Source organism: Amphiura filiformis, chromosome 2 (assembly GCF_039555335.1).
Source record: "Amphiura filiformis chromosome 2, Afil_fr2py, whole genome shotgun sequence".
Taxonomy (NCBI): Eukaryota; Metazoa; Echinodermata; class Ophiuroidea; order Amphilepidida; family Amphiuridae; genus Amphiura; species Amphiura filiformis.
The window spans coordinates 21279070-21303964 of NC_092629.1; the positions used below are offsets into that span (position 1 = coordinate 21279070).

A 24895-nucleotide genomic window follows, 5' to 3' on the forward strand; every position below is an offset into this window, starting at 1 on the left:
AAACAACGACATTTTTAAGACTGAAAAGCAGAATTATAACAAATATATTTTAATATATTATTATTTGATATCATACCGTATATGACGTAATAATCCCATTCTGCTCTAGTGGTGAATCCCACGATATCTCACAGGTCGACGGCAGATCATTTGAAACAACATTAATAGGTTTGGACGGTGCTGAAAAATAAAAGCGCCTCCTTATGTAAATAACTGATTACAATAATAGTAATAATAATAATAACAATATCAACAACAACAACAATAATAATAACAATAAATAATAATACTAATCACTATGATAGTACCTCATCAAGCTCATATCCACAACATAAATAATTTAATTTGGTCATAATACATTTACTTCATAATGAAAATAGCAAAACCTTAATCTTTTTTTTGTTTTGTTTTGTTTTGAAAATCATTGACTAACCCCTGCATTACCCATCCAAGTTACCTCATACTGTAGATCTGTATGTATATTGAATATTTAATTATGGATTACTTAAAATTATATGGCATTCAACCAACCAACCAACCGTCCGACATATCAATCAACCAAATTACTATATCAATGGCTAATTCATCGTCCACTCGATTTTATATCATTTAATTAAAAATGCATTAGTGAATGTATGAATAAATACACAAAAAAATAGTCAATAAATCAAACAAGTTAAACGAGCAATATATAATCAAGAAAGTAAGCAATATGTCAATTAATAAATCAATCAATCAATCAATCATACTTACGGGCTTCTTTGGTTTGAACTGGTCCTGCTATATTAGGGATATCCCCAAATTGCGATGTGCAAATTAACTGTATGTAATAATCTGTGTTTGGCTCCAGTCCTGTTACAGTGTAACTTAGTACTTCCGGGTCAATGTCAGCCGAGGATTTGAACCAAGGACCTGTTCGTTGAGTCCCATACAGCATCTGGCACTTGTCGAACGGTATTTGCTCATCATACGGTAGCGTCCAAATCACGACGATAGATGTAGGGTCTGGAGATTCAATGTTAGTAATCTCTAGTGCTGGTCGATCTGTGTACAACAAAGACGATCGCAAATTGTTGAATAAGTGAACATTGCCAAGTTGTGCTGTAGTTGCTAGTTCATTGATCAAATTGACCTACTTCTAAGTTCCACTCGTTCATACATAATATAGTATAAGGTTTGAATTAAAATTCTAAAATTTGAGAAAAAAGTTAATAGTGTTGTGTCTTTAGAACATATTAATACTTTCAGTATGCAGTTCTCATCGATTTGGATATTTTAGGTAAGTTGTTTGATGGAAAATCAAATTTGGCACTTTTCTTAAAGACTTATTTTTTTAGATATCTACTGTGCTATTTATATCATTTGGGAAGGGGTTGTGTTTTTTGTCTCTATTTTCATAAATTCAAAAATCGAAAGGTGGGATGGTCCTAGAGGTGATTTTCCACCTGTTTGTCCCATTATTTTCGCTGGCATTTTATTCTATTTACTTTGACTTGATTAGTATGTGGAATATTCATATATAATATATTTGTCTTTGTAATTGTATATGAGCTAGTGATGAAGCATAATAAATAAATAAATAAATAAACACCAAATAAATCTTTATTTTTGGTTGAAAATAATTGATAAACCCTTTCATTACACAAACAAGTTACGTCTTACCATAAATTTGAATATTGATGCTGTCAGTTCGCGTTATGCGGTTATCAGGTGTTAGTTGCGTTTCCGCTTTACACCGATATCTACCGTTGTCGCTAGATGATACATCGTCTAAGACCATTGAATAAGAAAATCCGTCAGTGAGGTCACTTTCTGTAAAAAAACGGTTAATACTATAGGTAAGACACATGTCTAATTTAGTCGTATTTATCTGTGACATGATAAGTACCGATGGTTCTTTCTATTATACCCTGTGAACCGATACTACCGTTTATTGCTAGAAGATACATTTTCTAGGAGCATTGAATAAATTAACCCATCTGCTTGGACGCTACTCTCTACAAAAACATGAATGTAAAATGTATTAGGAATCCACCCAAATGTATTAGGAATACTGAGTACACTCAAATGTACAGACTTGACAATATTATGGAATATTATTTCGTAAAATTCTAAGACTAGTCTGGAAGGAGTCTGCATAAACTGCAGGGGCTAAATATTAATTGGCGTGTGTCGGGAGGTGGTGTAAAATAATTGTTTGATAGAAAATTTGCTTTTCATGAGTTTACATTATGGTGCTCATAATGTAGTGAATTGGCTTAAAATGGCGGATTTAAGGAGACTGAATTTGAGTTATGTGGGGGTACAATTTCCTAAGTTTAGCAAGATTATTGTGATATTGTCAAATTTATCGAGGTTTGAGGTGATATTTTCTGAATCCTAATACCAATAAGTGTTCGTAAGAACTGAAATGCACTTATAATCTACCAGTTTTGAAAGTGGGAGGAGCTTTAAAAATATGTCTCTTAAAGATGGTACGCACTCAGAAAGTTTCAATGACTGTATACAAAGAAATAGTGTGAGTTCATTGGACAACCAGAAATCCGCGCAGTTGTATTTGTACCGCAAGTTTATCGCATTTGGCCCCAGGGGGCTCTTCAAACTTTCTGAGTACGTATCATGTTTAAGCTCCTCCCATTTTCTAAAAATTGGTATATTGAAAGTGTATTTCAGCTGTGACGAATGCCAATTGCTGACAAAGTCTACAAAATATCACTTCAATCCCCCATAAATTTGATAATAACAAAAAATGTTGCATGACGTCCGAAAGTGTGTCTCCCATAAAGCTCAAATGTAGCCTCCCTAAAACCGCCATTTTAGATAAATTCACTACATTATGAGCACCATAAAGTAAACTCATGAAAAGCACATTTTCTATCAAACAATTATTTTGCCCCATCTCCCGACACGCCCCAATTAATATTTAGCCCGTGCGGTTTATGCAGACCCCTTCCAAACCAGTCATGGCATTTTGCGAAAAATTATTCCATACTTAATGTCAAGTCCGTATTAGGTGTTCAAAATGCCCCTTCCCTTGTCATGCTTGTAGTCAATATGTAGAAATGTTAAAAGCCTGAACATTGTCGTCAAATTACCCAAAATGACGTGTTGAATATTATTCCTATTCACAAACTATGGAGAAACTAAATACGTCCAAGTTAATATAAGTACACTTGTTTCTCCTGTGATATATTTGAATGAGTTATTAACCCTTTTCCAGTTAAAGGAGGATTTCGTGGTCCTAGCAACCTCCTTTTATGACATTTTTCAGACAGTAGATATCCACGATAAAAGCCTATTCCCAAAATTTCAGTTGATTCCGATTTGGCGTATGTGTATTGCACTGCTCCATAGACATTGTGTTGTAATTTCGTTCTGGTATACCAGAACGTAATTCAAATTTCACGATATCTTTGCTTAACGAATTCATCTGCAAGAAATTTTTTGTATATACACTTCTAGTGACCGTTTCTATTCATCGTTATGTATTCTTCTCCCGTGCATTATTTTCGCGAACTACCCTTCACAGCCCAAATTATATAAACCTGCACGCTAAACAATGCATTATCTAAAACCTGCACGCTAAACAATAGATTCTAGATAATACGTGCACGCTCAAATACTAGAAATACTACTTTCACATAACCATAAAGTAGAGTTAGGTGGCGCTTTAGACACAGAGATCACATAACTATATAATTGTCTGTTCGATATATATACCAACAAAAAGTACGAATATACATTCTGTGGTGTTAAAATGGTATAGTTACAAACGGTGTTCTATAATAGTGTACAATTACCGAATAAGGTGCAACTCGCTAGACTTGAGTCCAGTCCTCGTTTACGGAGTTTAGGATTAGGGTTTAGGGTTGGGATAGGGCAGTCTTGTAATAAGACTAGTAGAGTTGCACCCTTGCAAATATCATTGTCATAAATTATGATTAATGACCTCAAATAAATCAAACATCAAATGAGAATAATCGAGCTTCTATTAATTAAAAAGGGCCAAAAACATGTGGATCATAATTATACAAGATGACACCATTGCAAAATATTCAGCATTTTACAAATGAAATACATGTAGGCCTATATCTAAAATAACATAGCCGGGCCCGGGAACCGGGAAACACACACTAGCGCATAATATCATGATCATGGTTTATAATACCATAGGCCTTCAAACACATGTGTTTGAAGGCCTATGATAATACTGAACAAATTGTTAAATCCCAATGTCGTGTGTTTTAATATAAGTAGTTCAAATTATAGAGCTATAAAGTCCAGTTGATATTCACCGTAGTACTAGTCTGACATCTAAATCGATCGTTTCCAACTGGTTCAGTGCTCTCTGTGTTCGAAACCACGATATTAAATGATCGCAACATAAAGTCAAGTCAATTAAACCATGCGTGAATAAGTTACCTAAGTATGAAGTATGGCGCAATCGATACCATTGATTACAGGGATTGATTTTCTTTACCAGTTAAATGCTACGTAGCTGGTCAATGTCCTGACGGTGTTTTTAAAATGTATGATATTTTCCCTAATATTAAAACTAATATAATGAATGCAGCAATTAATATTGCCTATTGTTTTAATAGGCCTACACTCAAAGTGTATGACGGATAATGTACTCGTGCAAATGCATTCGTCAAGATAATTGCACTTGCCATGGAGTTATTGCATTTAGCTTTCGAGCCTATCGGCTCTCAAGCTAAATGCAATAACTCCACGGCGCGTGCGATTATCTTGACGAATGCATTGCACTCAGTTCATTATCCTTATCATAAACATTATGTAGCGAGAGGTTTCCAGTGATATAAAATTCCCAACTTTTTTTGAGTAAAGTGAGGTGATGAGGTTGTTTATCACGAAATGCCCTTTTAACACGGATTTGTTCAAGGATCCAATACTGTTATATAGTAATGGCATTTGACGTTTAAACAGGGTAAAATGAAATAATGGGTGAAAGAGGATAACACACTTATTTTATGTTTTTACCAAACAAAAGGGGCTTGAAAATTTGATAACAAAGACATGACCTATGGAAGACAGTGTGGATTTGCGTGTATTTCTAATATATGTTGAGATGTATTCCCAACATATTTGGGTGTATTCGTACTACTTCTTGGTGTATTCCTTATATGTTCGGGTGAATGTATTTCTAATACAGCTGGGTGTATTCCTAATACATTTAGGTGTATTCCAACAGGGTAAACTAAACAATCTATCGTACCTATTTCAACTCCATTCGGCGCAGTCCATATAACCTTACTATTCACAAAGATCTTCTGCTGGCACATTCACCCTACAGGTTAGCTCCAATGTATCACCGGTAACAATTGCACCACTAGGCTCATCAATTGCTACATCTAGGTCACCTAATAAACGAGAAGCAATCATACTATCAGCAAAAAGGTTTGCCTACTAGCTATAGGCCTAGGCTTAGATAGGACTGTATCTTGCAAAGAGCACAAAATAATTGCCTCATTGTCAGTGACAGAGTTCACAAAACGTTCATTTCACAGTAAAGATATATTCAAAAAGTTATTTTAATTTGAACTGTTGCCTGATTATCGTGATGTTCTTACATTGTTCTTACAAGTGGCCATTCTTGAGCACGAGAAAGCAGACTTTCTTGCCCAAAAGTGTGCGGGGTGTGGCAGGGGTGAGGATGTAATGTGGGGGCTGTTTGGGTGTGTACATGTGGTGGGGTGGGATGTTAGAATATCTTCCAGAAATTGTTAATATTCCAAATGGTTTTCTTACGTTTATCACATACAACTTCAGCTGGCAATGTTGCGCATGTACAGTCTCCTCTGACATGATGACAGGAGCTTCCCAAACCCGATACACACGTGCACATATCAGTACACATGTCCCCATAATGCTGTGCATCACATTCTGAAGGAAAAAACAGGTAAATAATATGTTTCACGGTGTTATATACAAATTGGTGAAAAATAAAGCAATAATTACAGTCATTTATACACACAACTACGCGAAAAACGTTTCTTTAGCATTTTTATCTTTCCCTCTCTTAATTTTCTCTCTTGCAATTCTCTCTAAGCTGCTTACCTTGATCGCAGTTTGCTCCTATAAACCCACTGAGACATGTGCATCTATAGCTGTTCACCATGTCTTGACAACGCCCACCATTTTGGCATGGGGAATTGGCACACTCATCGATATCTGGCAAAAGTAGCATTATTTTTTAAAATCATATTAGATATAAAATAATGTATACATACAATAATAAAAAAATTCCCGCCAAGACACATTCAGAGAGTAGGAAATGATATCTTCTCGAGATTATCCGAGTACCAGATGTGACTCACCTGGCAAACGCGTTTTTTTAAACGTTATAAATGTGTCAAAACGTGTTCATAATATTTAAATAACTGGTTATATAAAGGTCATGAAAACATTTTTAAAACGTTATATGTAAAAAAGAACACTACAAACACATTTTTAAAATGTTGTCGAGATTTATTTTGCTAAACATTTTGTCAAAACTTAGTAAATTATGTTAGAATGGTTTGTCTCAAGGTTTCAAAAATGTCTTCTAAATGCTTGCTGTAAATGAAAAATTTTCCCGCCGAATCCTGATTTTGCCACTCGAACAATTTATTATGTCACTTTGTTCGAGTGTAAAGATGTGAAATATCGACACCAATGCATGTGTTGGAGAGCATATTTTCTCACAGAAATGTAAAGTTACATACATAATCATTAAAATACAAATAAAAAACTTGGGCTTTTCCAGCTGAAATCACATCATCCTCTATGTAAGCATGGTAAGACATGTCATTAATCTCCCATTAATCATAGTGGGTGTATATTTAAGGATATGGAGTCCCCCATTTAGGAAAACCCATTTGAAATTCACACTCTCTGTGTGGAAGACTATGGTATAGATATCATTTGGAATGGCCTATTGAGCTATTACAGTTGAAATCCACACTACCCATGTGGAAGATTTTGGAAATATCTTCCACAGGGGGGGGGGTATGAATTTTAAATGGAAATAACACATTAGCAGCTCCATTTGAAACTCACACTCCCTCGGGGGGAAGAGTCGGGTTGAATCAATCTCAAATTCAAATAGAGCCGCCTTATGTTCTCATTCCATTTGAATTTTATACTTCCACAGTAGTAGTGTGGATTTTAAATGGAATAGCCCATTACAGACTCACCCTGATCACAAAGTGTTCCTTCATATCCAGCAGAGCATATACATCGGTATCCATCAATCAGGTCTTCACACTGACCATTGTGACAAGGTGAATTTTCACAGTCGTCTATATCTATATCAACAAGAGCATATTAAATACAAACCAGTTGATCAAAAGTGTAATCTTAACAAGATTTATCATTGTGGATGTTAGATTTAACAATAAAACCGTACTTCGTATAGGAGACTAAGCTTTGCGATCGTTCCGACATATTATCATAATCTGAAAAAGTATGATAATATGTCGGACCAACAGAAAATCATCCCGTTTTACTACAAATAAGACGAATTTGACAGTTAGCTCATATATATTAGCTGGAACATGTATTACAAATATGCCAAAAAATCGGTTTCGAAAAATAAAGGTATAGACCTATTCTGGGAAAAGATCGTACATTAAAGCTTTAACTTACTTGTTTGGCAGCGATCCCCAGAGAAACCCGCTCGACATGTACATGTAAATTCATTCACCAGATTGTTACACGTGCCTTGATTTAAACAAGGGGAACTTCTGCATTCGTTTACATCTGTAAAACATAGCATCAAAATGGTGGTCAATGTGGACAGTAAGGGTTACTATAAAAGATCTAAAAATAACATGATAGGCATATCACACACAATATCACATTTGATCTAACAAAATACGGAGATACATAAAACACTCCCTAGAAACACACCCCATACACCACAAAAACACCCTACACACCCTGGCCTCGTCCCCCATACATCCCTACCACCTACACACCCCACCAATATTGCACCAATATTTTTCTGTTTGTTACACGATTGTAATGTATTAAACTAAAATACCCTGCAAAAATCAAGACTCTAGGGGTGGTACTTTTTTAAAAATCCGAGATTTCGAATAAAACGAACGAACCTTCGTTTAACACGCATATTGCATTGCGGGAAGGAATTTCGTCACAAATTGACTTCCGGTAGAGAAACCCTAAATCCGCGTATTATTAGTCGAACACGTACGCGATGTTCAAAAACACATAGTACGTACATGGCGTGCGGGATGAACGATGATGCATACATATCAAAGAATCGTATGCCTTAGCAGGATCGACGGAGTGACACGTATTGGCGTAATTTGCGCTAGTAGTAAATTCGGGAGTAAATTCCAATTTTCTTTGCTTTGCCTCAGTTGTTCGGCTCAAAATTAAAACAGGACATATCTGACATTAGAAATACTTTCTAATCTATTTTTATAAAAATGTTACAATATGGCTACTTGTGGCGCTAAAGATACACGGAGAGAGCAGCGAGGCGAAGAAGGCAGTGGGATCCACACATGATTTAAAAAGTATACTTCAACATCTTCATAGTGCAGGGACGGTGAGAAAAAATGGACATTTGTATGCCTCGATTTGCTCTTATTTTCTCTACTAAACAAGAGTAGCGGATATGCACAGGTAAAATAAACGGAGCCATAGGAAAGTTTCATATACTAGTGATACTTGTGATTTTAGTATACAACACATACCAATTTCGCAGTTTGATCCTGTGTATCCAGGTGAACAAAGACACTCGTATCTACCCACATCTTCATCGCATGTTCCCCCATTTACGCAAGGGTTAGAATCACACTCATTGATTTCTGAAATAAGTTAGAAAATATCTCAAGGTCACAATAATGCTGCTTTGAAGAAATCAAAACAATTTTTAACTATGTTCAAAGGGTGTTTATTCTCATCCACTGAATGTTTTGTGAAGTTTATGGTTATATTCGTGGCTATAGATTATTAGTGTTAAACTTACAGCTTGTAAAGTATTGCATTTAAGTATCAGAGGACAGACTTATTTTCTATATTGAAGATGTTTGTCTCTAATTATTATTGCTTGGTGTAGGCTCTTTGAGAATTAAATCTATCAAAATATGGCAATGTTTATTAACTAACCTTGTTCGCAGTTTGTTCCATTATACCCAGCCAGACATTGACATGTGTACCCATTGATATTTTCTAAACAGGCTGCTCCATTGAAACAAGGCAGGCTTCTGCACTCTTTTGTTTCTATGACAATTGATTAATATAAAGCATAAATAAAATAAATGATATATCATGATGAAATGATAACATATCATGTTTTGAAAAAAGGGTAAAGTGTGCCGAGCTTGTGAATCAACGTCTAGGCGTTGTGCCTTTTTAAATATTCAGGCATAGCCAAGCACGATTACCCGGTTGATTAAGTTATTGTTAACTTGAAACGCATGGATTGATAAAAATAATGTGTTACCGCTGTATGAAAGTGGATGATGCGATCTATTTTACCAGCAGTCGTTTCGTGCTATTTCGTGGTCACGCTCTTCGATTCACCTCTACAGCTCTGCGTGCTCTTATTTAATTGGGAACTTTTACAAATGTAACAAATTTCATTATACATGGTATCGATCTTTGTCAATTCAGAGCTTTTGGTAGCAAATGTGGTAACAAAATAGAACAAGATGCAGCATTGTGTCAGTCAAATTGTTAAAGCATTTGACATAACATACCGTAAAAACTCGATAGTTAGCATATGTGCTTACTATCGAGCGCTTTTGAAAACATGAAATTATACCAAAGTCCGGCGCTTTACCAACTGAGCTAATGGGTTTGAAACACACATTTGCAGATTTACTTGTTCGTATATAACTATGTATTTCAATAATTTGCTCAAAACCCTTTACACTTTTGTGGATGGGGCTCTTCATGTTTGCATGTTTTAAAAGCGCTCGATAGTTTTTACGGTATGACGGATTATGTGAGGACATTCTTTTTGTGTTGTGTTTATTTTACTCAGGACGTATCTGTTATAATGTGCATTTTTGGTTTTGATAAATATTTTTCTTATTCTTTTCCCTATTTTTTTTCCCTCAAGATAAAGTGGTAGTAGGCCTATCGGGCACACACATTGATACAAAGAATTTTATGTGGAGTAATAAATGATTGCATTTAATATATTATTAAAACATCATATCTTCAAAATTGTCTGCAAACAATGACCTTTATTGCTTTAAATTACTGTAGAAGTTTCCATTTTGCATGCATGTTTCTCCTTCTTTGAATACCATCGCTGCTTTCTTTCCTCTTTGTGCCTAGTTTTTAGTGCCTCAGTGCAAAACGTTCTATAAATGCCAATGATTGATTGATATTACCATAATTATGTAAGTGATATGATTAGAATAAATTTACATACCGTCACATATAATACCCGTTCCTGTATATCCCTCATTGCAAAAGCACGCGTAGCTTCCCTCACCGTTTGCACAGTAGGCATTCATGCTGCAATTGTTCAAGTTGGTAGATTCACACTCATTGATATCTATGGAAAGTATAAGAAGTAGCAAAATGTTGGAAGTGTGGCAGTGTTACTTACAGCATGGAAGTAATATGTATTACTTCCATGCTTACAGATACCCCAATCATCTTCATCAGCTTTCATCATTGAACTGGTGAGCGCAATATTATGTACTTGTATATTAGGAACTTGTGACCATGCATTTACTTACATTTACTCAAAGAAACACAAACCAGAAAAGCACAAAACACACACCTTCACACACCCCCAAACACCCGCATCCACATCACACACACGCTTACCATTGCAATAAGTTCCATCCCCTGTAAATCCAGGTTTACATGAGCATGCGTAGCTCCCACGTGTATTATCACAATTTGCATTCAGGTGACAGGCATGCTGATTAGTTGAGCATTCGTCGATGTCTAAATCATAGTGTGATGTGAAAATGTTAAAATCATTCAAATACTACCAACGGAGATGCTGTACAAATTAATATATAACTTGCAACAACATTAGTCTACTTGATTTCAATATAACATGATAATAACCCTCCAGGGGAGGGGCATTTGGATTTGAAATACTGGCAAAACTAATGATAAATATAAGATAAGAAGCATTTAAAACCAATATATTGAACTTCACAATCACCTTGCTACGCCTTCTCATTTTCTTCTTCTTGCTGTTGCTTCTTATTTTTCTATTTCTTCTTCCTCCTCTTCGTCTTCTTCTTCTTCTTCTTTAAGATTATAAACATTTGTTATAACGTTTTACATACATTTTTTTGTATTTGCTGGGTATGATGCAAGAACAAAAAGAGATATCCACCTTTCGATTAACCTGACTACCCATATTTTATAAGATGATGTGAAATGGGGGCCACCTTACCAATACATATATCAACATCTTTTGTAAACCCATTGTTGCAGATGCATTCATAACTTCCTAGTAGATTATTACATCTAGCATTGGGATCACAAGCTCCCACAAGATCGCACTCATCTATATCTGAAATTCAAGAAAAAGCTTAAGCCACTGTATCAAGTGATATTGAACAAGAACGCGTTCTTTTTAGGCAGTGGCTAGACTATTGTATAGTTTCTGAGCTGAATAGTAATGTAGGTGTAGTTGTTAGTTTGGAATTGTATTGCGCTTTGATGTTTCTGAGAAGACTCTTCAAACCATCAAATTGCCTTGTTTATGTACATGTTCAAAAAAGTAGTTATTTCCGATATTGTACATTGTAAAACGACCTGCCTTGATCACATAGCGTCTAGTTGAATCATTTTCTTACGATCCGTGACCATTCATAGCATACCTTTGTTTCTCTGTGGATTTGACTAGATGGACATATTCTAAGAAAATATAGCTCCTATGTCCCTCCCCAAAATGGCGGGAAAATATATTTAAAACTCATTTTTCAAAATGGCCGCCGGTGACATTTTGAAAAACATGAATATCTATATACCATGTTCTGGATAGGCTATAATGACAAATAATATGCCGTTTTCCACTATCTTTGGCATTCCCAACCTTTTAAGATAAAATTCAAAGTGTTGAGTCGTTTTCAACTATATTTGGCATGCAAAACCGTTTAATATAATATTCAAAGAGTTTGGGGTCACATTGACCCCTAAATCCAAGATGGCTGCCAGCGCCATATTGACAAAAACATGAAAATCTATATACCATGAAGTGGATAGGCTATACTAAAAAACAATGTGTCGTTTTCCACTATTTTTGGCATGCCAGCTCTTTTTTTGCCATATTCAAAGTGTTTGGGGGTCATCTTGAACCCTAAATCCAGGATGGCCGCCAGCGCCATATTGAAAAACATGGAAATCGATATATCATGAAGTGGATTTACTATAATAACCAACAATGTGTCGTTTTTAACTATTTTGGCATGCAAAACTATTTAAGATCATATTCAAAGAGTTTGGGGCCACCTTGACTCCTATATCCAAGATGGCCGCCAGCACCATATTGACAAAAACATGAAGTGGAAAGGCTATACTGACAAATATTCAACTATGCCAAGCCTTTTCATGTCGTATTCAAAATGTTTGGGGGCATCTTGACCCCTAAATCCAAGATGACTGACTAAGCCATGTCGAAAAACATGAACATCGATATTTAAGATGTGACACACATGAGGCCAATACTTATCTTTACTCAATTACTTATACTATAGATTTTGAAAGTGGTACCTTTGTTCTTTCAGGGAAGTTGCACGTTAAGAGCATGTGATGGAGAACAGAACAGAACAGACACTGAAGAGCTATAGAGCAACCAAGAGACTGATACACTAGAATGCATGCTGAAAGATCATTGCCATGTAAAAGACAGTTTAGAAAAAGTAGAGAAATGGGAGAACATTAAGGACATTTTTTTACAATGGAAGGGCCTTGATAAATTTCAACATGTCAATACAACAGTGGAATGGGATAAAGGACCTAAGGGTTATCATATGCGTGCTACTTGTTGTACCACGATGTCTAACACACACGCTCACTGCCAAGCCACAAAACGCAAGCACAAATCTGAGGAATAACAAAAAAAGGCTGGGATGTCCGGTCAGCAATCATCTTTCTCAGGACCTCCTCCCAAGAAACTTCGTTCAAGTACAGGTGTTCTTCATGATAAGGCATTGTGCGTCCACAAAAGTCTGGTAACCGGGACAAAAACACTTTTATTACTTTTGACACAAGATGCATGGAAAAGGGTCAAGGCACACACTATCTTCATTGCAGATGAGAATACAAGGGAGCGGTTAGATATGTTAATACCGTCAATCCCAGACAGGCAAACAGCATTTGGCTTGGAAATCAGATACCACCGTTATTGCTGGCGTCAATATATCAGCAATCATGCGAGGGATAACCTCAGTGAAAATGCAGAGCATCTACAGCATGTTAACCTTCGGGAGGCTCAAGCTTTGTTCTTTCAACATATCCAACAAGTCGTATTTAAAGATCGTGAAATACGCACCCTTGAAGGACTGCTCCAAGATTACATTCGCATTACTTCAAACTACGGGCACTTTTCCCAAGTAAGGTCCAGCTACCTCAAGGAACTTCTGATCAAAGAATTTGGAAAAGTCATAGGATTTCACGAACGTATTCAGAAGAATGTTAGTGAGCTTGTGTATGATACAAGAGCTGCCGGTACATACATTGAGGCCGCGCTGTTATCACTGGGAGTAACGGATGACCAGTTGGTCACGAATGTCGCAACACGACTTAGAGAACAGGTCATCAAAAGAACCACTATTCCTTGGCCCACGTACATGCATGAGTTGGAGCAAGATGAAAACTTTAGTGAGCTCCTACTAAAGCTCATTACCTAGTTGAAAAATCTAACACAGGTTCAGCTGATGACAACCCAAAGGCCTGATCAATTTCGTCAATCTTAGAGAGCAATCGTTATTTACGACAGGGGTTGGCATTTTGAAGGGGGGCCGATTTTTTTTATGGGGGGTCGATTTTTTGTTGAATCAGGAGGGGGATTGTTAAGTTTTAAATAGAGAAATTCGTGAAAACAAGGGAGAAATTTGAAAATTTGCTTTCCCCCCCTCGCATCCCCTCAAAATTCGTCGGCTGTATTCCATAGTGGCGTATAGTGATTTTTGGTCATTTTTTTGAAAATTGGCACATTATGTTTTTAATGATGTTCTCTTTCATTTTTCTAAGTCTCATCAGTCATAATTAGCTAATTAATTAGTAATTAATTAATTAAATGTGGCGTATAGTTACAAAGTGACATTTTTGTATTCCATAGTGGCGTATCGACCATACGCCACTTTTTATACACATTTTATAATTATGAAATATCGGCAAAATGAAAAACATCGTATGTCATAGTGGCGTACGCGTATCGGACCTATACGCCACTATGGAATACGAACGACGAAAAAAAGTAACGCCATAGGGATTACACGGCGACCGAGGTGGCGTACGGTTAACGTAAGGTTAGGGTATTGCGTTTTGTTCGTTTTCCATAGTGACGTATAGTTTTATTGTCAGTTTGCCAGCAATAGTATGTATTTATTTATTTTGAAAATATATAACAATAAAATCTATTTAGTTTACTACAGAAATTTCACATCATTTACAAAATATAATGAATGTCTGATTTACACAACTCGATTTTAAATTGGCATTTCTTCAAACCCGATTTTCTCGAAAAGTTGTTTATTCGCGGCGCCCCACTATACGCCACTATGGAATACGGACGACGAATTGTCAGATTACCCCTTTTAAACTTAACAATCCCCCTCCTGGTTCCACCTCAAGATCAAATAAAAAATTCGGGTTCCACCCTCAAAATGCCCATTCCTCCCTGTCGTAAATTACGATCTCTCCCTAAGATTGACGCAATTGATCGGACCTTTGGGTTGTCATCAGTTTTTTCAACCAGGTAAGGAACTTTAGTAGGAGCTCACTCAAGTTTTCAGCTTGCTCCACCTCATGTATATACGGGGGCCAAGGAACAGTGGTTGTTTCGATGACCTGTTCGCTGAGTCGTGTTGCGACATTCTTGACCAACTGGTCATCCGTTATTCCCAGTGATAACAGCGCGGCCTCGATGTATGTATCGGAAGTGCATGTATCATACACAAGCTCACTAACTTTCTTCTGAATACGTACGTGAAATCCTATGCCCGTAGTTTGAAGTAATGCGAATGTAATCTTGGAGCAGTCCTGCAAGGGTGCGTATTTCACGATCTTTAAATACGACTTGTTGGATATGTTGAAAGAATTAAGCATTTTCACTGATAGTATCTCTCGCTTGATTACTGACATATTGACGCCAGCAATGACGGTGGTTTCTGATTTCCAAGCCAAATGCTGTTTGCCCGTCTGGGATTGACGGTATTAACATATCTAACCGCTCTCTTGTATCCTCATCTGCAATGTAGATAGTGTGTGCCTTGAACCTTTTCCATGCATCTTGTGTCAAAAGTAACAAAAGTGTTTTTGTCCCGGTTACCAGACCTTTGTCCCGGTTACCAGACTTTTATGGACGCTCAATGCCTTATCATGCAGAACACCTATACTTGAACGAAGTTTCTTGGGAGGAGGTCTTGAGAAAGATGATTGCTGACCGGACATCCCAGCCTTTTTTTTTATTTCTCAGATGTGTGCTTGCGTTTTGTGGCTTGGCAGTGAGCGTGTGTGTTAGACATCGTGGTACAACAAGTAGCATGCATATGATCACCTTTAGGTCCTTTATTCCATTACACTGCTGTATTGACATGTTGAAATTTATCAAGGCCCTTCCATTTGTCCTTAATGTTCTCCCATTTCTCTACTTTTTTCAAACTGTCTTTTACAGGGCAATGATCTTTCAGCATGCATACTAGTTTATCAGTCTCACTTTCAAAAGTAACACTTTCAAAATCTATAGTATAAGTAATTGAATAAAAATAAGTATTGGCCTCATGTGTGTCACACCTTAAATATCGATGTTCAAGTTTTTCGACATGGCTTAGACAGTCATCTTGGATTTAGGGGTCAAGATGCCACCAAACACTTTGAATACGACATGAAAAGGCTTGGCATGCCAAAAATAGTGGAATATTTGTCAGTATAGCCTATTCACTTCATTTTTTTGTCAATATGGTGCTGGCGGCCATCTTGGATTTAGGGGTCAAGGAGACCCCAAACTCTTTGAATATGATCTTAAATGGTTTTGCATGCCAAAAATAGTTGAAAACGACATATTGTTGGTTATTATAGTCAATCCACTTCATGATATCTCGATTTTCATGTTTTTCAATATGGCGCTGGCGGCCATCTTGGACTTAGGGTTCATGATGACCCCCAAACACTTTGAATAATGACAAAAAAGATTTGGCATGCCAAAAATAGTGGAAAACGACACATTGTTTGTCAGTATAGCCTATCCACTTCATGGTATATAGATTTTCATGTTTTTGTCAATATGGCGCTGGCGGCCATCTTGGATTTAGGGGTCAATGTGACCCCAAACTCTTTGAATATGATCTTAAACGGTTTTGCATGCCAAATATAGTTGAAAACGACACATTGTTTGTTATTATAGCCTATCCACTTCATGATATATCGATTTTCATGTTTTTCAATATGGAACTGGCGGCCATCTTGGATTTAGGGGTCAAGATAACCTCTCAACACTTTGAATTTTATCTTAAAAGGTTGGGCATGCCAAAGATAATGGAAAACGGCATATTATTTGTCATTATAGCCTATCCAGAACATGGTATACAGATATTCATGTTTTTCAAAATGTCACCGGCGGCCATTTTGAAAAATGAGCTATAAATAGATTTTCCCGCCATTTTTGGGAGGGACATAGGAGCTATTTTTTCTTAGAATATGTCCATCTAGTCAAATCCACAGAGAAACAAAGGTATGCTATGAATGGTCACGGATCGTAAGAAAATGATTCAACTAGTCCCTGCTTATCCTGTTGGACACCGGTATACAATTCATTGATACAATTTGTTACACGAAGTGGAAGCACATTGGTCGATATCTCTAAGTTATAAAGCCTTCTATTTTGATTTTCTTCTAAAAAGTTATGGTGATTATAGAAATGTTTTCATTTAATATGCTTGAAATAAGGTTTTGAATAATAATAATAATTAAAACAATCTAACAAATACTTTTCGATTTTGGTGAAATTAGATCAAGTTTTCAATAAGAGCAAAACTGTTCATATTTGGGACTATAAATCGGGCTTTTATATGACTTTTTTTTTCAAAATTTCTCTCAACGTTTACTAGGCTCAGTTTGTGGCGTATACACAATAGCGGAAGTGTAGTTCTAATTGGCTAATTGAAATACGTCATCATCACATCGGCATCTCATTCGCTGGTCAAGCTATGTAGTAACGCGTGACCAAGTTCTTTTTAGTCACGCGATAATCAGACAGAGCAAACGAAAAAAAAATTATTTAAAAGAATCGTTTTGGATGACTTCCTCACAGGTGGATTTGTAAAGTCTTTGCTATTATTATGTAAACTACAGTAAAATTTAGTATTTCTTGTCCAAACTGGAACATGCGCGTTGCGTCCATATAACGTACTAAGCGTGTACGCAATGTACGGCGCGTGTATGCTTTCTTTTGTACCGCGCTATGTGTGCGTGTGTTTATCGCGGAGCCACTAGCGTTCATAGTGTTCCAGTTTGGCCAAGAAATACTTCATTTACCTGTATTATATACTTTAGCCCAACAATTTAGCATCCATAATTCCAGGGTAAGCAGAATAAATGAAAACATTTTTGTAGCCGCCTTAACTTTTTAGATTAAAGGCAAAACAAACAGGTTATGACCATGACTAACAGATATTGACAGATGTGCTTCTAATTCGTGCAGCAACGGATGTACCAGCGAAGATAGTATCAATGGATTTGTATATCGGTGTCCAGATTGGATATAAAGGAACACGCGCGCGTGTTCATGTGATCAAGGTAGGTCCTCTTTTAATGTAGAATACCGGAAACAACTACTTGAAGAATACTTGGTACATAACATAAACATATCCTACTTACGGACACTCCCGGGTGGGGGCGTACTCAAGTTTGGTTTTTGTAGGGTGTACCGCTGGGAATTTGAAAGTGGACCCATCAATATACCAATTTTTCAAGACATTTGGTCCCATCGATATACAAATTGCCAAAATTTTCGGCCAAATTTAATTCAAATTGTCTTGGTTTTTAACAATTTTCCCCCGAATTTGGGGGAAATTTCAAAAATTTTAGCTAGATTGGGGCAAAATTTGGCTAGATTGAGTGAAAATTGGACTATTTCTGAAAAAATCTGAGAACATTGGAAAGAAACCCTTTCATATACCAACATTGGCCTACAAAAAGGGGTCATTGATATACCAAAAGACAAAGACATCACACACGCTTACCATTACAATACGTTCCGTCTCCCGTAAACCCTCGTCTACATGAGCATGTATAGCTGCCAAATGTATTATCACAAGTAGCATACTGGTGACAGGTATGCCGATTAGTTGAGCATTCATCAGTGTCTAAATCATAGTAGGTAAAATGTTAAAATCATTAATCTGATACCGAAAGTCGGAGATGCTGTAACAAACAAAAATATACAACATGCTACAAAATTAGTTTCCGAAACTTTATCAATAAACAATAACCCTAATTCGTCCAGGGGATGGGCAGTTTTGGATTTGAAACACTTGCAAAATCAAGGATAAATATCAGATAAGGAGTATTTTAAACCAATATAACTTCTTTTTCTTCTTTAACTTTACCAAAAATGGTTGACATTTCTAGATAAAAATTTCTCAAAGTTCGTCAAATCTTTGCAATCTTAATACCTTCATATACTTTAGACCAATAATTTAGTAGTTATGAAGGCCAATATAAGTTTCCATTATACCAGGGTTAAGATATACGTAGGTCTTTATTTGATCAGTACATGTAAATCAGCCAGGTATTGCCATATCAGGTAAGACACCGATAAACATATTCCTCGACTATAGTCATTAGACCTACCGTGATTACAAAATTGCCCTGCATATCCTTCCAGACACTGACATACAAATCTGTTCGTGCCATCATAACAGGCCCCTCCGTTCGTACATGGATCACTGGCACATTCGTCGGTATCTGGATAATTGGATTATAAGAATGGTTATGATGTCAGAATCATGAGCTCATTGAAATGATCTCTTATCAAAAAAAGGTGTTTACAGAATGTTTCTCATTCAATCTGCTTGACAAACACCCACTTGTAGAATTGATTACTGGAAGTATATAAAATATATATGGACTGTATAATAGAGTGCCTGGCAAGCAACTTTATGCTCGTCTTGTGGGAGCTGATCATTGTGAGTTAAAGCTTTCTTGCTCTCAACCCTCAATGTTTTGTTTACTAATAATGATATAGAAATTCGTTGGGCTATTCCAGTTGAAATCCATATACCCTATATGCAAGACATACCCTTTATCTTCCACACAGAGAGTGTGAATTTCATATGAGGTTACCTGCATGGGTGACTCCATAAGGGACATTAAGGTCCACTCTTGCATAGAGGGTGTATGGATTTCAACTAGAACAGCCCACTGCCTATGGTCATAAGACCTACCTTGTTCACAGTGTGTCCCTTCATATCCTGCCGGACACCGACAGGCAAATCCAGCAATATCATCATCGCATGAACCTCCGTTAATACATGGATCACTAGCGCATTCATCGATATCTAGATACATTATTGAACAATAAAAAATGAATGACAGCTAATTAAAGGAATGCTGTGCTTATACCCTTTGACTTCTAATGTTCACACTGGCTACATAGTGAATCCACTTCACACACTGTACATTGCCCTTTACTACAGTGCCTGTAATTGGATAATTACCTGGTTCATCTTAGTCATGTTAGTAGCCAATAACAATAGAACTTTTCCCGCTGATATCTGCATAAAATCTTTATGAAGAGCTTAGTTTCAAAACCCCTTACATCCACTTGAGCAATTTTGAGAACACATCAAAAATCATCAAAAAATCACTGATATAAGGGGTTTTCAACAAAAACCGTTTTTAGCGGGTTGCTTATCCTACCCAAGCATCCCGCCAAAAACTGCTTTTGTTGAAAACCCCCTTATACCAGTGATTTTTTGATGATTTTTTGATGTGTTCTCAAAACTGCTTAAGTAGATGTAAGGGGTTTTGAAACTAAGCTCTTCATATGTTTAGGTGGACATAATTGTTGGCCCCCACAACGTGCTGGCATTAATAATAATAATAATAATAATAATAATAATAATAATAATAATAATAATAACACTAATAATAATAATAATAATAATAATAATAATAAATAAATAAGTATTTATAATGCGCCATTTATCTAGAAAATTAAATCTAATCCAAGGCGCAAAAAACAAGATACACATACAAGTAAACATGAAAACAGAGTTAACAAAAAAGTATAGCTGATTAAAACAAATCAGCTATCCAAATTGTTAGCTCAATATAGTTTCATACAAAATGCAATCAACACGAAACCAACTAATCCTTAATACATGTGAAACAAAAATACCGAACAGTATAAAAGCATGATAAATCAAACACTGACATTATACGCAGCATTGAATAAGAAAGTCTTGAGTCCAGATTTGAACTGATCAACAGAAATTGATTGTCTCAGATTATAGGGAAGCGAGTTCCAAAGTTTTGGTGCAACAGTAGAAAAAGCACGGTCTCCCAGAGAATAATAAGATCGTGGAATTTTTAATAGACATTTGTCTGACGATCTTAGAGTGCGTGCAGGTGTGTATGGAACAAGAAGGTCCGTGATGTAAGAAGGTGCAATGTTGTTCAATCCTTTTCCATTTGAGAAGAGTTTTAAATACAATTCTTTCACGTACGGGGAAGCCAGTGCAGATTCATAATGGGTGTGATATGATCATATTTGCGAGTGTTTGTCAAAACGCGTGCGGCAGAGTTCTGTATAAGTTGAAGTTTTCTAAGCTGTTGTTCAGTAATTCCATTTAGTAGAACATTTCCATTGTCTAAGCGCGAGGTAATGAAGGCGTGGAGCAGATGGCGGCAGTCTGTGCGACTCATCTGGTTCGTTCGCTGGCTTGGTGGAAGCAAAATCATTAATCCACTGTGCAGCTTAAACGCATTAACGGCTCAACTTAGTATGGGTCCGGTGATATGATATGGTGGCTTGGTGTACTGCATTGTTTGTGTCGTTTTGCACATTCATGACTATAAAAACGAGCTTATTTTCATAGGCCTAATTTGCTAAATTTTCAATTATCCACTATGCAGCTTAAACGCAATGACCGATCAACTTGGTATGGTGATAGGATATTGTGGCCTAATGTGCTATATAGTTTTGTGTCACATGACCTTAATTACGAACGGTATAAATTCTAGTTGCACTTTGAACTCGAATGCTTACACCGGTTACAAAGGGTTAGGCATTTGCCCGCTCAGTGTATCCACTTCACGTAGTAGACACTGCTGTCTTTCTTACAGTGCAGCTGATTGATTAATTGTATGATATAATCATCTGAGTAAGCAATCAAAGTACAGATTTTAGATCTTTTGGCACTTACAGGCCTCTTTGTAACCAACTTTGACCTGTAGTGTGCATTAGGTTACTGAAACTCGTAATTGCGCATGTATTTCGGAGCGTGTACGCGCCGTTCACATTCAGGATTGCTCTGTGTCTTATGCACATATCAAATGCATCCCCGGCCCCTGGGGACCCGGGGATGGCCGGGTCGTGGGCCGTGGATTTTGGGTTTAAAAGTTCAAGTCCCGGGTAAACACCCGGCCAGCCCCGGACCCACCCGGGCACCCCTCTCAGCCACTCCCCGGCCCCGGGGGCGAATATCCGATGCAAACCGATGCAAACCGATGCAAACCCCGGGTATTCCTCGGCCCAAGTTCCCGGCCCTGAGCATCGGATATAGGCCTGGATCTTAATATGGTTTTTATTTCGCGGCAATCTTGTCATACGGGTTCAAAATTCGGCGCGGCAGGTATATGTCTCTAATGGACTGCCGAACTCTGGACATGCTGGGTGGATTCAAACGCTTCAAATATAGGCATATGTGTGTTCCATTGCAAATACGTCAGTTACTCACCTTAACAATCTAAAAACGATAACAAAATTAGGCTACCTAGATTCTCGTTACTAGCGCAGAGCAGCGTAATTCTTTCCTTCCTATATATATTTGGTGTAGGCCTACTTGCTTACTTGAGTATCAACGCGCGGGCTTAAACGTTGACAGTTTACATATAGGCATTGAATCAGAAAATTGTTATATATCCCTTTATTGTTGCCACAGTTTCGGGGTACATTTCAGTGATTTTGGTGTATCAATTGGTGGGTTTTCAGTGGAGACTAATGCGCCCAACTGGATGCCCATTTGAGACCAAAATATTGCTGAGTATGTAAGGAACTTAGAAAGGCAAATAATATAGGCTGAAACCATTTCATGGTTCGGCAAAAACGCTGCTTTACAGTGGGAACGGGGCAAGAGAGGATCCCTGTGTGCCATTACTATATAAAATATGCATGCTTGTTTTAAATATATTACGAGGCATGAATGGCGGGTAGGAAAATGCCAGGAATAAACCAGGAATATCGTACATGTAGGTCTATATGATTAAACCATCAAAGATTTGAAAGAAACAGATCACTGCATTTACATCTGTCCAGGATACGGGAGTGGCGAATGTTCGATCTTTGCATAAACATTTTAAGCACGTAATTTTATTTTATTTTTTTATATCAATCCAAAATGCAACTTCAATTATAATGAGGCTATTCTGTAAAGGCCCATACCTCATCCAAATAGGGCTACCTTGTATCCTGTTCAAAATAAAATGATCATCTATCACTATCACTATCTATAACTTTTGGCGCACAAGTTATCAATATTTTGTTTCACGAGGTTGTCATTTTGGATATTATTTAAAATATCCTTTCAACGATTTCTGATTAATGATATTGTTAAACGCTCCAACATGAAAATACAATATAGTTTTGAAAAACATGTATATTAACACAAGACATTGAATTCAATTTTTCTATCACACACCCATAATTATATTCTTAAAGAAGAAAAATACAGCTCGACTGAGAATTTATAAAGAACATGGACACTACTAAGTATTATGGCCATGTAGCAGTCAATCGCAGATGTCACAAAAGTATCATGGATTCTTTTATTGTCACGTTCAGTTTTGTTTTTGAATGTAGGCCTAATAATTTAAAACTTTACTCTCGGCGGGTGGATAAAACTTTTAAAAAATAACGTTAAAAAATAAAAACCAATACATTTGGCATAAGTAAGCGTATAGCAGGCTCTCGTTTGCACGTGCATGTCAAGAAGCCAGTGTGGTCTGGTTTAACATGCTAACTGTAGAGCCCGCGTAATAGCAGATACATGGCCTACTGCAAAATTTGGAAACAACAGACCCCGGGCAACAGCCAAGATTTTGTTTTTTATGAATGGATTTATATCATGTATATGAAAAGTAACATTAATGTGGTGACTTAGTAGATTATTAATATACATCCGCGGCTCAAGTACGGCCAAGTGATAGGATTCCCCGGCCTATAAATGCGGGCATCCTTAGGCCTACTAGTAAACCACGACCATATTCACGGCCCATTTTACTGGTTGGAAAACCCCGGGTAAGTTGCGACATAATCCCGGCCCTCGCCCGGTAAATTTCCCGGGTTTTGGCCGATGTCAAGTCTTATACCAGTCCCGGCCAATACCCGGCTCCCCCCGGGACACATTATGAGTCAAATCCCGGGTCACATGATGTCAAGTCCCGGACCATCCCCGGGTCCCCAGGGGCCGGGGATGCATTTGATATGTGCATTAATGAGTAGTTTACGTCTATCGTGCAAAAATAATTTGCTAGCTGCACATTCATTGTGCGTAACAATAACAGATGTATAAAATAAATAAATTAAGAGTTCACTCAGTAAACAAATATGAACTGTCTAATTTATGTGTTAGTACTTTAAATGGATGACCATATAACAAAAACTACGTGTAAAAGTATATAGAATGGGCTATTCCATTTAAAATCTACTATACCCCTGCAGAAGTCTTCCACAGAAGTATGTTTTAGAAATTCCAGCCAGGTAAATCAGAAAGATGATTTAAACCCGGCTGGTAGATACGGCACGATTTAGGGTCGAAAAAAAACCCGGACATGTTTTGAAAAGAAACCCTAATACCGCATATTCATTTGAGACACTAAACAATATACCGCATATAGGCCTATAGGATAATGCGGGATAAAGTGTATCACAATATACAAAACATAATATAAAGATCTAACTTTTCAATAAATTTTCAATTCTCAATAAAACAAAGTCAAACATAAGAATAACTTTTTAGATGCTTATTTTCAATTCTCATAATTTTCCTCATAATACAATAAAAAACAAAAGAAATATATTTACAAACCCTAATAAAACAAAGTCAAACATAAGAATACCTTTTTATAGATTCTTATTTTCAGTTCTTATAATTTTCCTCATAATACAATGAAAAACGAAAATAAATAGATTTACAAATCCTAATAAAACAAAGTCAAACATAAGAATAACTTTTTTCTAAATGCTAATTTTCGATTCTCATAATATTCCTCATAATACAATGTTAAACAAAATAAATAAATTTGATTTTCAAACCCTAATGAAATAAAGTCAAACATAAGAAAAACTTTTGTAAATGCTTCTTTTCAATTCTCATAAATCCCTCATAATACAATGAAAAACAAAAGAAATAGATTTTTATTCTTTTAAAATTATTCTAATGTTTGACTTTGTTTCATTAGTGTTTCTATTAAGTCTATTGCTTTTGTTTTTCAT

At 36.6% G+C, this 24895-nt stretch overlaps 1 protein-coding gene across 2 annotated transcripts in view; it reads right to left on the reverse strand.

Moving 5' to 3' along the window:
* The window catches only part of LOC140145987 (uncharacterized), a 61420-nt gene that overhangs the window by 19893 nt on the left and 16632 nt on the right, over positions 1-24895 (reverse strand). Inside the window, exons 7-20 of one of the 2 annotated variants that reach the window (XM_072167722.1) lie at positions 19623-19736; positions 19030-19143; positions 18420-18542; positions 11405-11524; positions 10819-10941; positions 10415-10540; positions 9139-9252; positions 8724-8837; positions 7648-7761; positions 7197-7307; positions 6079-6192; positions 5770-5904; positions 5237-5381; positions 1684-1812 (exon numbers count right to left, since the gene is read on the reverse strand). In XM_072167722.1, coding sequence (XP_072023823.1) covers positions 5275-5381; positions 5770-5904; positions 6079-6192; positions 7197-7307; positions 7648-7761; positions 8724-8837; positions 9139-9252; positions 10415-10540; positions 10819-10941; positions 11405-11524; positions 18420-18542; positions 19030-19143; positions 19623-19736 — 1529 coding nt within the window. In that variant the 3' untranslated portion in view covers positions 1684-1812; positions 5237-5274. Of the gene's footprint in view, positions 1-76; positions 181-753; positions 1045-1662; positions 1813-5236; positions 5382-5769; positions 5905-6078; positions 6193-7196; positions 7308-7647; positions 7762-8723; positions 8838-9138; positions 9253-10414; positions 10541-10818; positions 10942-11404; positions 11525-18419; positions 18543-19029; positions 19144-19622; positions 19737-24895 lie in introns of those variants that run through there. The other variant, XM_072167721.1, reaches the window with a different exon arrangement.